The following is a 15,831-nucleotide window of genomic DNA, read 5'->3' as shown; positions in this document are numbered from 1 at the left end:
TGAACTCTAAATCAGATCCAATAGGATGCAATACAATTTATCCAATTTACATAATTTGCCTGAATTGTTACTCTGCAGTGAAGACATGTCCTACACTAATGCTGTATGTTAGAATTACCTAAGGAGCTAAGAAAAACTCCAATATCCAGGAAGTATGCCAGCTCAATTAAGTCATAATTTAGGGGTAGTATTTTACCTTTTATTTTTTTTATTTTTTATTTTTTCTTTTAGAATTTTAACGTTTATTTATTTTTTCTTAGTTCTCGGCGGACACAACATCTTTGTTTGTATGTGGTGCTGAGGATCGAACCCGGGCCGCACGCATGCTAGGCGAGCGCGCTACCGCTTGAGCCACATCCCCAGGCCCGTATTTTACCTTTTAAATGTAATTTAATTACAAAATAGGGCTAGGGATGTGGCTCAGTGGTTGAGTGCCCGAGTTCAATTCCTGGTACCCAAAAAAAAAAAAAAATTTGGAGGGGAAGGGGGGAAATTACATCTATACTAAACATATACAGACTTCGGTTATTATTCCCTAAATGATGCAGTATAATGACTATCACCTAATATTACATTGTATTTGGTATATTTGTTATTATAAGTAATCTAAAGTTGATGGAGATGGGAGGATATGCATGTACTTATGACTTTTATATAAGGAACTTGAGCATCCATGGATTTTGGTATTTTTTTTTGCAGGGAGTTGGGGGTGGATTCCTGGAACCAGTCTCCCCATAGATAACAAAGGGCAGCTATATAAGTCTTCTTTCAAATTCCTGGCTCACAGCTCCTAAAACTCTTGGAATCTCTAAAGCCTCTTTTTTATATTAATGAGGTGATAGGTAGCTAGAAGCTTCTGGATAGCCTCAGAATGGAGGCTGTTTGCTAAAGGAACCAATTCTGTGATTAGAGGGCTGGAATTTTCAGCCCCACCCTCCCAACCTCTAGGGAGGGACAAAAAATGGAGTTGCTCACCAATAGTTGATGCTCTAACCAATCATGCTTCTTAAAAAGTAAAGCCTCAAAAATTTAAAAGAACAGGATTTGTAGAGCTTCTGACTGACCAACAAATCTTCAGGCAGAAAGCATGCATGGATGCCAAATTCATAGATGGTAGTTGCTGTGCTGAAAAACCCTTAGGAATTTTGCTGTATGTATAGTTTCATCTGACTATTCATTTATTATTAAGTAGACAGTCTTCTAGGGTTCTGGAAGACCATCTAGGAAATTATCAACCCTGGGTGCTGGAGACATAGCTCAGAGGTAGAGCACTTGTCCAGCACTGCCAAAAAAAAAAAAAATTATGGAACCCAAAATGGTGGAGGACGGGGTGGGAGGGTAGTCTAGAACTTCCCATTTGGAGCCATGTTGGAACTGTGGTTAACCTGGGCCTATACTTGTAACTGGTGTCTAAAAAGTGGAGTAGTCATGTAGGACTAGGATCTGTGGGATCTATGCTAACTTGGGTTAGTGTTTTTACTGGATTGAATTATAGGACACCTAGCTGGTGTCAGAGAACTACTTTGGTGTGGAATAACTGAATATATGGTATCAGTAGTATTAATGCCTTGTCCTGGTCAATTTGTCTCCCTGGATGCAAGCCACAGACATTCCTCTAATCTTCACCAAGAAGCAGCAGCAGACGGGAAGGCTGAAGGGTGATTGGCAAGCACGGGCCACATTTGGCACAGCCCATCACACTGGTGTGGGCCTGAGAAGCAGCAAAAAAACAGAAGTGGGGCATACCTGAATGGACATTGCAGGACAGTTCAGACTCTAGGATTTACCAATAGTGTTAGTACCTGATTAGCAAAAATTTGGACCAATAATGTTAGTATTTTGTCAAGACCTGACTTTGCATAAATTTGGACCAATGGCCAAAGAGCTATACAAACCCCAAGACTAGTAGACTCAAGCAGCCCCCCCCCCCCTCAGGTTCCCTCTCAGCCCTAAAGATCCGACTCTTCCCATTTAAATAAATCCTTCTCTTTTACACTTACTCTTCTGTGTCTGTGGATTTCATTCTTCGAATTTTAAGGACAAGAACCCAGAAAGAAGAAATTGTCGATGAGCTACTGGGGTCTGCTGCGACACTGGAGAGCACAGACCAACATAAAAAGTTGCAACATGGCACTTGATAGTGATAAAGAATCTGGTTTTGCAAGCTGGGAACAAGCTTTCTCAGCTGCAGAGACCTACAGCTTTTGCAGACCTCACCTGCCAGCAAAAGCAGAGAATCTAGTTTTGCCTTAAACTCCAGTTTCAGTGAGTGTTGTACATATAAAGTAGGAGAAAACAGTAGTTGTTTTTTCTCTATAGACTTAGAAAGTTAGAAGTCTACCATATGATCCAGCAACTCCACTAGTTGGAATACATCTATAATAAATTAAAACATATATGCACACAAAAATATGTACATGAATGTTCAAAAAGTGAAAACAATCCAAATTGTCAAACAATGATAAATGTCGACAGAAAATAATCCAAATATCAATTGATAAATTAATAAACAGTGATACACCATAAAATAGACTATTATTTGGTCCCCAAAAGGGAAGAGGTACAGATCAGAGCAAAAATATGGATGAACCTCAAAAACAAGTGAAAGAGGCCAGTCACAGAAGGTCACTTGTAGTGTGATTTCTTTCATGAAGTACCCAGAATAGGTAAATCCATGGAGAGAGAAAATAGATTAGTGGTTTCCTGAGGCTGGAGGAAAAGGAAAATTGAGAGTGACAGCTAACAGATAAGGTTTTTGTTTTTTTCCAGGACGATGAAAATGTTCCAACAACAGTGTTAATGACTGAATATATTAGAAACCCCTGAATTAGGAACTTACTTTGAAAGAGTAAGTTTCATGATATGTGAAATATATTTCAACTGGAAAAAAAAAACCCTGCCTTTTAGAGTTTATATAAAATGCTCACATTTTATTTGGCTAATTCTCAAATTTTGTTTGGAAATCCTACGTCTATATCCTCCTTCCTGTGATCTGGAAACACAAGAGACTTCAGATGTCACATAATCACAAAAGAAATCTGTCTTTTTCCCATTTATTACCAACACAGGAACTAAGAAAAAAGGGGAGGAATTAAAACTAGGAAACCTACAGCACAACTCTGAATCAACTCCAAAAACTCATGAAATGAAATAATCTGCAGTTTTACCTCATATGATTGTTTCATCACCCTTATTTTAGGGAAGGGGTTTACAAACTATTAAAAGGCAAACTAAAGGTCCAAACCCAATTATAGAGCCAGGTATGGTAAATGCCTATAATCCCAGTGAGTCAGGAGGCTGAGGCAGGAGATCACAAAGTGGAGGCCAGTTTCAGCAATTTATCAAGACCCTCAGCAACTTAACAAGACCCTGTCTTGAAATTTAAAAATACAATAAAAAGAGCTGGGGATGAAGCTCAGTAGTAAAGCATCCCTGCATTCAATCCCCAGCACCAAATAAAAATAATTATCCATTCAACATTTACTGAGAACCTACTAATCCCCAGGCACTCGGTTATATCCAGAGACAATAGTAAATAAACTAATAAATAATAAATCATAGTTATGAAGAATTTTGCAGTGAAGGAAATTATTAGTGTTGGATGGGAGGGCTATATTCAGTGTTAGGAAAGACCTCACTGAAAGAATAACACTCCAAAAAGGATCAGAATGTAAAAAGGAGTCTTCCAGGATGTGAGAAGAGCATTCAAAGCAGAGGAAACAACCTGGGCAAGGGCCCTGGGGCAGGAATACTAAGGTCATTAATAGGCTATAAAGATAAGAGTACCTGAGTGAGGTTAAGGCCTATAGGTTAGCTATAGCAGGAATTCTGGATTATACTTTAAAAAGGGAAGCCACAGTAGAATTGTGAGTGAAAGGATATTTGACTTTTGTTTGGACTTAATAGGTTGAAAGAAGACAAAGGGCACAAGCAGAAAAACCATTTATAAAGCTGATGGTATAATTTAGGCAAGGGATGATGATTATCTAAAAAAAAATGAATATAAAAATATTTGAAAAAAATCAAAGTTTGGCAAACACATAAATCAAGAAAAAAAGCAACTTTTTGGAATATATATAAATGTAAATTATAAGTTACTTCTTTACAAGTATTCAACTTTAATAGAACTGCTTAAGAAATTCCCCTGAAATAGAATTTAAAATACAGAATTTGTGAGTTAGAAGTATTCCTTTTAAATGTCAAGTGATGGACAACTGTTTACTATATGTACACTTAAGGGACAGAGGGAAACTTTTTTTCTTTTTTTCTTTTCTTTTTTTTTTTTTTGCTTTCATGAAATCTATAGCTAGGGGAGAAGATATTTGAAAAGTTAAATAAAAATTTAAACACTTTTCATACCAAAATAAAAGATCTCATAAAGTGATAATTGAGTAAAAGCAAGAGTACAACATCAACTGCTTTGAGGTAAGAAGATGATTACCACTATTTTGTTTACATATGGTCTACTATCTATTTACATTTAGCATTCAAAGAACATCCTCAATTCTTTCTATGCTTTTTCCCTTTTCCCTTGGCTCCTACTCCAACAGCTCTCAGGGGGGGTCTTATGACTAAAGAATCCAACAAACCTCAGATATTAAGATTCAAGTTCTCAATGTTTAATGATACTCAGCATCCAAAATGACAAATCAATTTTCTAACTTTTGATTCACTACATCCAATTACTTGCGTAAAGAACAACACAGAGGGCTCAGGATGTGGCTCAAGCGGTAACATGCTTGCATGGCATGCCTGCTGCCCGGATTCAATCCTCAGCACCACATATAAACAAAGATGTTGTGTCCGCCGAAAACTAAGAAATAAATATTAAAATTCTCTCTCTTAAAAAAAATAAAGAAAAACACAGAGCTGTGAATAACTCCAAATCATTATTTCTAAACCTTCTGACAATAAACACACATTTATACTCTACCTTCTGTTACTTAATCTCAATCCCCTTCCAACAATCTAATAAGACCCAGCTAGGTAAGAGAAAGAAAATGCAGAAAACTCACAAGTAATTCAATTTTAATTATTTCTCTCAAATATATCACTACTTTTTTAGAGTTAGCATTAATTCTTATTCAATGACTTTCCAAGATCTTAAGACATAACATAAGAAGAGTCTCGGGCTGGAGATGTGGCTCAAGCGGTAGCGCGCTCGCCTGGCATGCGTGAGGCCCGGGTTCCATCCTCAGCACCACATACAAAGATGTTGTGTCCGCCGATACTAAAAAAAATAAATATTAAAAAAACTTCTCTCTCTCTCTCTCGCTCTTAAAAAAAAAAAAAAAAAAAAGAAGAGTCTATATCTAAAATGAATAGCATCGAATTAGAAAAATATACCAACTCTAAAATTGGAAAATACAGCTAGGCCTGGTGACATACACCTGTAATCCCATAAGACTCAGGAGGTTAAGGCAGGAAGATCACAAGTTCAAGGTCATTGTCCCAAAAAAAAAAATAAAAAAGGCTTGCCTAGCATACATGAGGCCCTGAGTTCAATTACCAGCACTGAAAAAACTAATTAAAATAATTGCTTTTACAGTTGGGGATGGAAAATTTGTACCAAATAATTAGAAACTGTAAAGTAGTACAACTACAGATATGTTACAAAGTACTTTTCATTTAATATTTTAAGATTTCTAGAATTAACAAAAATTAAACGTAGATTCCTTTTACTCTTGCCAAGAATTAAAAATTATTTCTTTAGCCAGGTGCAGTGCCTTTAATCCCACATGCCTTTAATCCCAGTGACTCAGGAGGCTGAGGCAGGAGGATTGCAAGTTCAAAGCCAGCCTCAGTAAATTAGCAAGACCCTGTCTCAATAAATAAATAAATTTTAAAAAAGGGCGAGGAATGTGACTCTGGGTTAAATCCCTGGCACACCCCGCCCCACATCAAAAAAAAAAAAAAGAATGGTTTCTTAGGCATGGTAATACACACCTATAATTCCAGCAATTTGGGAGGCTGAGGCAAGAGGACTGTAAGTTCAAGTCCAGCCTCAGCAATTTTGCAAGGCCCTAGGCAATTTATCAAGAACCTGTCTCAAAATAAAAAATATAAAGCACTGAAGATGTAGCTGGGTAGTAAAGTCTCCCCTGAGTTCAAACCCCAATACCAAAAAATAAAAATGAAAATAAAAAATAAATAAATAAAAAGAACTGGAGATACAGCTCAGTGGGTTCAACCTCCAACTTCAAAAAAAAAAAAAAAAAAGGAAAGCTTTTTTGCCAGGTGCAGTGGCACATGCCTATAAACCTAGTGACTCAAAGGCTGGGGTAGGAAGATCACAAGGGCAAGGTTATCCTCTTCAATTTAGTGAGACTCTGCCTCAAAATAAATAAAGGACTGGGGATGTAGCTCAATGGTAAAATACCCAAGATTCAAGCCCTAGTATAAATAAATAAGAATGATTTCTTGGGCTGGGGTTTTGGCTCAGTGTTGGAGGACCCTTTGCTTAAAATGTCCAAGGTCCTGGGTTAGATTCTCAGCATCACATAAAAATAAATAAATAAAGGTATTGTATCCAACTACAACTAAAAAGCACATATTTTAAAAGAAAAAGAAAAAAGAATGGTTCTTTGGCAATGTGACTGTTCCAGGAAGAAATAGAAGGAAAAAAAAATCAGGAAAGAATGCCTTTAGGAGCCCAAATAAGTGGGGAAATCATTACTCTGAACTGCAAATTGAAGATTTTTAGTCATATAACAGAGCTTCCCTAACCTTGTAAGTGTACTAGAATATTGATCACCCACCACTGGTCACCGAGTTGCCTAGCCAGGTGCTTCTAGGCTTCAATAACCTCATCCACCTTAGTGTACTACTAAAAAAAAATTTCCTAAATGTGGCATAACCTGAAAGATTGAGAAGCACTGGCAGACTACCTTAAAGTAGCTACAATTTCAATTCTAAAATACATACTCTCCAGTAAAAAAATTGTTTATCCTTACTTGATTTTATTGTATTGATCCTAAAGATTAATTTCATTTATCAAGTAATCAAATCCCACATTATATTTGTATAATATGGCATGTTTTTTAAAAAAATATTTTTTAGTTGTCAATGGATCTTTTATTTATTTATATGTGGTACTAAGGATGGAATCCAGGGCCTCACACATGCTAGGCAAGCACTCTACCACTGAGCCACAACTCCAGTCCCAATATGGCAAGTTTTAAAAATACAATTCCTCCAGGAGGGCATGGTGGTGCACACCTGTAATCCTAGCAACCTGGGAGGCTGAAGCAGGATTGAAAATTCCAGGCCAGACTCAGCAACTTGCCAAGCCTCCAAGCAATTTAGTAAGACTGTGTCACAAAATAAAAGATAAAAAAAAGCCCTTGCAGCTTTATAAGTAACTTTTTCTTTACTTCTTCAGCAGCAGTAATATCCTAACGTAAAATTTTTAAAATTTACAGGCTGGGGATGTAGCTCCAAGGTAGAATGATTGTCGAGCATGCTCGAGGCCCTGGATTCTAGCACCAGTTCTGGTGGAAAAAAGCTTTTTAAATAAGGGCATCGGCAGAGCAGCATTCTGTGTTATAGCAAACTTTTTCCCACTCAAATACTGACTTTCTAACTTCCTTCCATGATTCTTCTCCACAACACTATCACTTTCTAATTTACAATTAACTTAAATTTATTTTGTTCTGAGGTAGTACTTAAGGCACAGGAAAATGCACTATTGCAATGTCGAATATTTTTTTCACTGCTAAGTCACCATGTAAAAGTTAAAAGACTATCGGCATCTCTCAAAAACAAATCTGCCTTCCAAATACTTGAAATATAAATCTAACCAGGTAACCCTGTTCTCATATCAAATATAATCACAGGGCAGGTGTAGCGGCAATTGCTTATAATCCCAATACTCTAGAGGTTGAGGCAGGAGGATTACAAATTCCAGGTGAGTCCACCCTGGCTAATTTAGATCCTGCCTCAAAATAAATTAAAAAGAGCTTGAGACAAACAAAGTTCAAGCAGTAGTGCATTTGCCAGGTTATGGGTTCAATCATCCCTAGGTATCTCACAAGTATATATTTAGATCTTAATTTTCAGTCTTAAATAATGTTTTTATCTTAATACAAATAATGTTCAGCAGGTCATAACAAATAATGTTTTAATCTCAATACAGATAAAAATCTTAACGCGGTAATACAGCCATCTACTACTGTTCAACTGGTGTTACACAGTTCCTTTTTAGGCCTCAAATGACGAAACTTCTCTAACATCTCAGGGGAGGTTAGTGTGAAATATAATGTTTCTGAAATTGTTCTTGTTTTTCTCTGCACCACTTCGTGACATCTCTTCAACTAGTAATGTTTTGCGCAATTTTATTGTTCTTCAGGAAAGGCCAAAGAGAAGCAAAGGTAAAGAGAATATCATAAAGAATACGTAGAAATAGGACAGACAACATAAAAGCACAGAAGAAAATATGAAGCAAAAATTATATGTATTGAATAAAAGAGGAAGAAAATGAAGAAAGAAAAACACTTTTAGTATAGGGGAAAATGGAGAGGAAAGACACTTGCTTATTCTTCTAAAAACAAAAGCAAGAAAATCTTTTTAGTAAAAATGTATTCTCTTAAGAGGATGGTATTAAAACTCTAAATGGCATTCAGCTGACACTCCTAAGGAGAGTTGTACCTTCTCTTCTCACGTGTTTCAAATACCCCTAGTCTTATTTGTGAATTAAATGCAGAATAGATAATGCAGGAAAAATTACAACTGTGGTTGCCATCTTTGCCTGAAAAAACAAACTCCCTGGACTGGGGAGGGGGGGACGCCGGGGGACAAATTAAGTTGGAAAGCCAGAAGACCAGTCAGGTAGATAACAAACGTCTTCCACCAAATTAAGGTTCCATTTAAAGGTGTGGGGAAGAAGGGCAAAGAGCTACTCCCTTACCGCGACCGCAAGGGTGGGGCATTGTGGGGGAAAAAAAAAAATCAGAGGGCCAGTTATCTCTAGAGGTTTAAGGGGGCTAGTGACCAACCTCCAGCGCTCGCACCTTAGGTGGCAAATGATGTACGTGGCCTAGGAGTTTATTCGGAAGGCGAGGGGGGGGGAGGGCTGCTGCAGGATTGCTCACGAGTGCCGAGGCTAACAGAAGAAGGTACCCACCGGGCAAATGATTAAGAGTCAAAGGGAAGAGAAAGAAGGGGCCGAGCAGTTTGGGAGGACAGGTTTGGGAGGCTGGGCAGAGGCCGCTAAGCGCCTTCTCCGGGAACGCCTTTTCAAGCTCCCCCACACTCAACTCAGCCCCTCGGAGGGCCGCCCCTGCCCGGGCGACAACGGCGGGCGCAGCTGTTTCCGCCGGGCCGGGCACGGCGGAAGAAAAGGCATCCCTGGAGCTGACAGAAAGGCCAGCAGCGGCACTCTAGGAGTGCAGGGCGGCGCTTCCAAGACCACCATCGCGGAGCCAACACCAAACTTCGCCCTTTCTTCCTCCTAAGCCTTCTTTATCCCCCAACTTCCCGGCCGGCTGGTGTCCGCTTCGACCGACCGAAACACCGCCCCCCCCCCGCCCTTCCTCTCGCCGCCTCTCACCCCTCCACGACGCCCTGAAGCTAGGAGAAGACCAGTCATTTGGACGGCTCCGGAGCCCGCCCTTGGGTCTCGAAGTCTCAGACGCCGCCCCCGCCCGAACGCTCACACCCTTTCGGCAGCTCCCTCACCCGCCCAGATGCAGCAAACTCTTCTCACCTGCATTGACGCCATGATGGAACCATCCCCCAAAGGCCAGCGAGGCCAGAGACGCAGGGGGCGGAGCTGCCGTGCTCGCGTCACGCCGCGGGGCCCTAACATCCAGGGCGCGGGGGGCGGGGCCTCTGATGGGAAGGGGATGGCGCAAGGGGATTGGCTGGCGTGCAAGGACGCCCGGGGGAGGGGCAGGGGCGCGGCAAAAGGCGCTGCGGGTACCCCGGATCCCAGCCCGCCCCTGGCCCACCCGCTACCCTAGTGAGTTAAGAGTCGCGGTTCCACTTTTGACCCGAACATAGTTAGTTTTTCCGTCTGTACTGCGAGGTCCTGATGCGTCTGGATCCATGCGGTTTATTTCTGTTTCATTTTGTTGTTCCAACTATAAGGTGTGTTTACAGATTTTTATTTTCGGGTGTGTTTTTCACACCAAGCCCACTTTGATAGTTTTATCCCTCGGGACCAGAAAAAACTTCCGGGGCTTCTTTCTGTTCCACGCGGACTTGGAAACCTCATATTCCTTATTTGGGGAAGAGAGACCCACTTTTCCTTGTACAACGGGATGATAATTGAGAGCAGAACGACACTGGTATTTTAAAGGCATGGGCTTTTAGATTTGTAGAGCTGAAACTTGTCTGAAAAGAGAGTTTTAAAGTTTTTCTTTGATTTTTGATTTCCGCTCCCTTATGCCAACGAAACTTCATGTGTATCGTAAATAGATGTTAATGGCATTCGAAATTTAATAGAGATTTTATTCCAGGCATGTTTTTTTTTAAAAAAAATACCAGCTTCACGTTATAATATACATATATCTTTTATCATATCCAGGTGTCTTCAGCCTTTTTCGTGGTGGGCAGTTTGGTGGTGGAAAGTTTGGTGGCCACCACAAACTACAGATGAATTTGGGTAGGAAAAGCTGAGCATAGAGAATCCTAAGAATGCACCAGTTCTGCCCACATTTATCAAAAGCCACATTTTTAAAAGCTCTTCCAGGACTGAAGATGTCATTGGTTTATAAAAGGAAGATGGAAACCAAAATCTTGCACCTCATGTTCTATCTCTTTTAAAAAAAAAAAAAAAAGTCAAGGTGGCTAACACACTGGGTAGAAGCTTTTACTTTACCAGAAGGAAAGCTTAAAATCTGTCATATCTGCATATCTGTCATTTTATTCATTTGGCTTTCTTCTTAGACATTTCTCTAAGATATAAATATAGGCAATGTAGGATATCATTCTTCACACTCTTAAGATAGATCATTATGTTCTCTGGGAACATCCATAATGTGAAATGTGTTCAAAAAGGAAAAAGATCTTTAAAATATGCCAGTTATTCCATGGTATAATATTAGACACACTGTTCTTCCTCACCAGAGAAGTTATATTGGTATACTCTTCCTCTCTGAATTGCAGTCTTTGCCAGAAATGAACTGATTTCCCCCTTTTTGTACACAATGACTGTCCTTGAGGAAATTTGAATGCTTTTGGCAACCAGAAATCAACCAAAAGCATACCAAATGTTAGTCCAGTTGTGTTGTCAACATTACAACAGTGAGTAAAACCCATATATCCCAATGAAAGAGGTAAGATTAGGAAAAAGTTTCTAGATATTTTTTTCTTTTAAGGATCTTCATCCCTATAAACTCAGAAAATTGTTCCAGAAGATCAAGCTTACCATCCTAAGAGTCACTTAGCTTAAAAGTTGATTCTACCTAAAGGAGTAAGTGACACCAGATGATCCCACAAACAAAGCATTATGGCATCATCAGAGCAAATAGCCTGCCAGGACAGATGCTAAGAAGAAAGAAAAGTGGTTGCAGGAATTCTGACATTGCTCACAGTAAAACTAATGTTTGGTTCCTTGGGTTTCATATATATTGAAAGGATCTTTATAGGAGGAAAAAGTCAATTATCAGTCATGAATGAAATCTAAACAGCACAAAATTACCTATATTTTTCACTCTTTCATTAAAATATAATAGAGGAGTGGGAATGTAGTCCAATCGTAAAGCACATTCCTAGCATATTCAAGGTCCTAGGCTTGAGCCTCAGCTCCAAAACAAAAATATATAATAGATCCTGGCATACTTGGGAACTAAAATAGTAACTTTTGGATAGTGTAGAGGTATATTATTATGTTAACTAAGCATGAACTGTTATATCTGAAACAGTTGCAAGCTGTAGTGGCACATGCCTATAATCCAAGGCTGGGGAGGCTGAGGCAGGAGGACTACAAGTTCATGACCAGCCTCAGCAACTTAGCGAAACCTTGTCTCAAAATTAAAAATAAAAAGGTCTGGGGATGTAGCTTAGTGGCAAAACACCCCAGGTTCAATCCCCGGTTCCCAAATAAATAAATAAATCACTTGAGCGTGCAACATGAAGACTAGGTTCACATCACATTTCTTTACAGACTGGGCTTGTGATCAAATAGGCAAATGTTAAAATGTCAGACAATTTCAGAAGTGGAAGAGAAAGTGAATTTCTCACAAACTGTATAGGAGTCACATCGAGAGAAATCACTTTGGAAAACAGTTCAACAATAATGAGGTTAAAGTTTTCCATATCTTTACAGAATAATCTTAACAGCATCATTTGTGGTAAAAGATTCTTAAATATTAAATGCAATAGGTTAAGCTCTTTTGGATTCTGTTTCAAACTGTAAAAAAGATATTTTTGAGACAACTGGAGAAAATGAAACAGAATGGATCTTAAATGATACTAATGAATTGTTATGTTATATTTGATAATGGTATTTTTTGAAATTTCCACAGTAAGACAAGCAGGTTGAGATGAGGCAATTCTTCCTCATTTTACCAAATGCCCCAACTTCCATTTCTAGTAAGAAGTAAAATCAGGACATATATAAGCTGTGTATGTGTCTGAGGAAAGGCCTGAGACATGGAAGACAAAATTAGCCACTGGACTTGATAGTCAAAAGGAGGAAATATGGGAAACTAAGAACACTGAAGGATCCACAGAAGGACCACTGGAAATAAATCCTACTCCATTCACTTCCAAAAAGAAAGAAAGAAACGAACAAATACTGGAGCTGGGTGTGGTAGCACATGCTTAAGATACCAGCTACTTGGGAAGATGAAGCACAAGGATCACAAATTTCAAGCCAGCCTCAGCAATTTAGCGAGACCCTACCTCAAAATTAAAAATAAAAAGGATTAGGGATGTAGCTCAGTGCTAAAGCACTCCTGGGTTCAATCCCCAGTACTGAAAAAACAAAAAGTAAACAAACAAAAACCAAATGGACCATAGGGCAATTGCTGCAATATTGATAATGTAATTTGATTAGTGGATGCTTTTGTTCTAGTGATTCACTAGATTGGAAAGTTAGGAGCAGTTCTCTGAGGATTTCCTTGTAGGAACATCCCAACTACTCAGGAGACTGAGGCAAGAGGATTACAAGTTTGAAGCCAGCCCAGGTCTCAAAAGAAAAATAAAACAAGGAGGGCTGGGGATGTAGCTCAGTAGTAGAGTACTTGCCAAAAAGCATGTGTGAGGTGTGAGGTCCTGGGTCTCAACACACACACACAGTCCCTTGCTTGAGTCTGTATCTCTATAGAGTAGTTTGTTCCTCGTGGCTGATCTCACTAGAGAAATGAAGGCAGTTCAGCAACCAATAACTTGATTATTGGATGTTTGAAAAGGCACTAAATAAATATTTTGAAGTTTATATTCTTACCCTATTTCTGTTGTTAGCAAGCTTGAGCAAGGATCCTAATCTCTCTGGGTTTATTTCCTTATCAAAATTTTGCAAGCCAGACTGCATGACCTTTTCAATTTCATCCAGATTGCAAATTCTATTCATCTAGTAAAAGAAATTAAAAATTATAATGAGTTGTCAAAATGTAATGTTAAAAGTCTAAGATAAAAATGCAATAGGAATTTTCTATTTTAAGTTTAAAAATCACTTTTCTAAATATATTAAGGAAATAACTTGGCTTTATTGTAATTTATGCAGAAATACTTAGGGCTTTAGCTAATTTTTCATTCTTATGTCATCTAGTTAAAGTATATGCAGGATTTCATTTCATGAAATAGCAAAAACCCCATAATCACAATTTAGAGAGATACTTTTAAAAAAGCATATTTACAAAGCAAAATGCATTATTGTAAAAAAAAATTTTGAACTCTACCCAGTCATTTCACATGACTCTCCTAATAAAGGACAGAGAAAATTAATAAAGTAACAATGATTTGCATAGGTGGCTTATTTTGTGGGACTGGTTTGTAGACAAAATTGTGAATTAGGAAAATTTTTACAGATGTTCCCAATAAAACCATCATAAATTTTTAGAAATATCATAAGTTGAAAATACATCTAATATATAACCTAATAAATATTAGAACTTAGCCAATTCCACCTTAAATGTTCTCAGAACACATTAGCCCATAATTGGTCAAAATCACCTAACACAAATTCTATTTCATAATAAAGTATTGAATATCTCATTTATTTGACACTGCACTGAAAGTTGGAAAAAAAATAACAATGGTTGTGTAAGTATAGGAGGCACAGACAGGTATATTGTGAAAATAATGGGATGCAAAAGCACAAAACACAAAATCCAAAAATGCTAACAAGGCAAAATATGTCTCAAAAAATAAAGGAGGGTTGGGGTTGTGGCTCAGTGGTAGAGCGCTTGCCTAGCATGAGTGAGGCACTGGGTTCAATTCCCAGCACCATATATAAATAAATAAATAAAAATAAAGGTCCTCGGGCTGGGGATGTGGCTCAAGCGGTAGCGTGCTCATCTGGCATGCGTGTGGCCTGGGTTCCATCCTCAGCACCTCATACAAACAAAGATGTTGTGTCCGCCGAAAACTAAAAAATAAATATTAAAAAATTCTCTCTCCCTCTCTCTCTCTCTCTCTCTCTCTCTCTCTCTCTCTCTCTCTCTCTCTCTCTCTCCTGTCTCTCTTTAAAAAAAATAAAGGTCCTCAACAACTAAGAAAAAAAAATAGGAGAATGGTGGGTTCAAAGCCAGCCTCAGCAATGGCAAGGCACTAAGCAACTCAGTAAGACCCTGTCTCTAAATCAAATACAAAATAGGGCTGGGGATGTGGCTCAGCGGTTGAGTGCTCCTCAGTTCAATCCCCCATAACAAAAAAATAAAGGATTGGGGATATGGCTTAATGCTAAGCTCACCTGGGTACTACAAAACAAACAAAAAACAGTCAAAATACAAAAGGACCATGGGACAATTGCTGCAATATTGACACTGTAATTTGATTTATGGATGCCCCCAGAGACCTAACATCCTTCCACTGAACTTATCTCCTTAAGGCTTCCACCTCCCAATAATGCCACCATCTGAGGACAGAGGCTTCCTGAAAGGCTGTATGTTGTGCAAGCAGCTCAGAACTGGGAACAGATGAATTGAGACTGTGGAAGAAGGTTCTTTTGGAGGATTGAGGGCAACCACTATTTACTAATTTCTAAGAAGTATTTGATGTTTTCCTTTTGGTGGGATAGGACTATTCTAAAACTAGATTGTGCTGGTGGTTATCCAACTGTATAAACTGACTAGGAAGTATTGAACTATACACTTACAATGCGTGAAATTTATGATGTTTAAATTACAACTCAATGAAGCTGTTTAAAAAAAGAATCTGGGGTAGGAAATATGGTGGAATGAGATGGACATCACTACCCTAGGTACATATATGATTGCATGAATGGTGCGTCTCTACATCATTGTACAACCAGAGAGTTGAAATGTTACACTCCATTTATGTATGATGAATTGAAATGCATTCTGCTGCCATGTACGATTAAGTAGAACACATTTTAAAAAATAATAAATTAAGAAAAAAGAGTCTGAGGATATAGCTCAGTGGTAAAGCACTTGCTTAATATGTGCAAGGCCCTGGATTTGATTCCCAGCAATGCAAGAAAGAGAAGAGGGAGAGAGAGATGAATAGGCCTCAGGTGCAGTAGTGTGCACCTGCAGTCCCTGCTAATTGGGAGGCTGAGGCAGGAAGATTATTTGAGCCCAGAAGTTTAAGGCCAGTCTGGGCAGCATAGGAAGACCCTGTTCCTTCCTTCCTTCCTTGGAATTGAACCCAGGGCCTCTTGACCACTGAGCCACATCCCTAGCCCTTTTTTATTTTTTTAAAATT

General features: G+C 38.7%; 1 protein-coding gene and 1 long non-coding RNA gene across 3 annotated transcripts in view; one reads left to right on the top strand and one right to left on the bottom strand.

Annotated features, from left to right (window-relative positions):
* The window catches only part of Ube2w (ubiquitin conjugating enzyme E2 W), a 57,451-nt gene extending 47,623 nt beyond the window's left edge, over positions 1–9,828 (bottom strand). Inside the window, exon 1 of one of the 2 annotated variants that reach the window (XM_005335831.4) lies at positions 9,704–9,828. In XM_005335831.4, the coding sequence (XP_005335888.1) occupies positions 9,704–9,805 (102 nt within the window). In that variant the 5' untranslated portion in view covers positions 9,806–9,828. Of the gene's footprint in view, positions 1–9,547; positions 9,602–9,703 lie in introns of those variants that run through there. The other variant, XM_040293935.2, reaches the window with a different exon arrangement.
* A 50-nt stretch (positions 9,829–9,878) lies between these two features.
* Positions 9,879–10,735, top strand: LOC144365475 (uncharacterized). Its single transcript, XR_013423949.1, has 2 exons — positions 9,879–10,086; positions 10,526–10,735. It is a non-coding gene; the product is annotated as an uncharacterized LOC144365475 (long non-coding RNA).
* Positions 10,736–15,831: the final 5,096 nt, after the last annotated feature.

The sequence above is a fragment of the Ictidomys tridecemlineatus genome, chromosome 7, assembly GCF_052094955.1.
Source record: "Ictidomys tridecemlineatus isolate mIctTri1 chromosome 7, mIctTri1.hap1, whole genome shotgun sequence".
NCBI classification, from domain to species: Eukaryota; Metazoa; Chordata; class Mammalia; order Rodentia; family Sciuridae; genus Ictidomys; species Ictidomys tridecemlineatus.
This window is presented reverse-complemented; position numbering and strand designations above follow the sequence as displayed.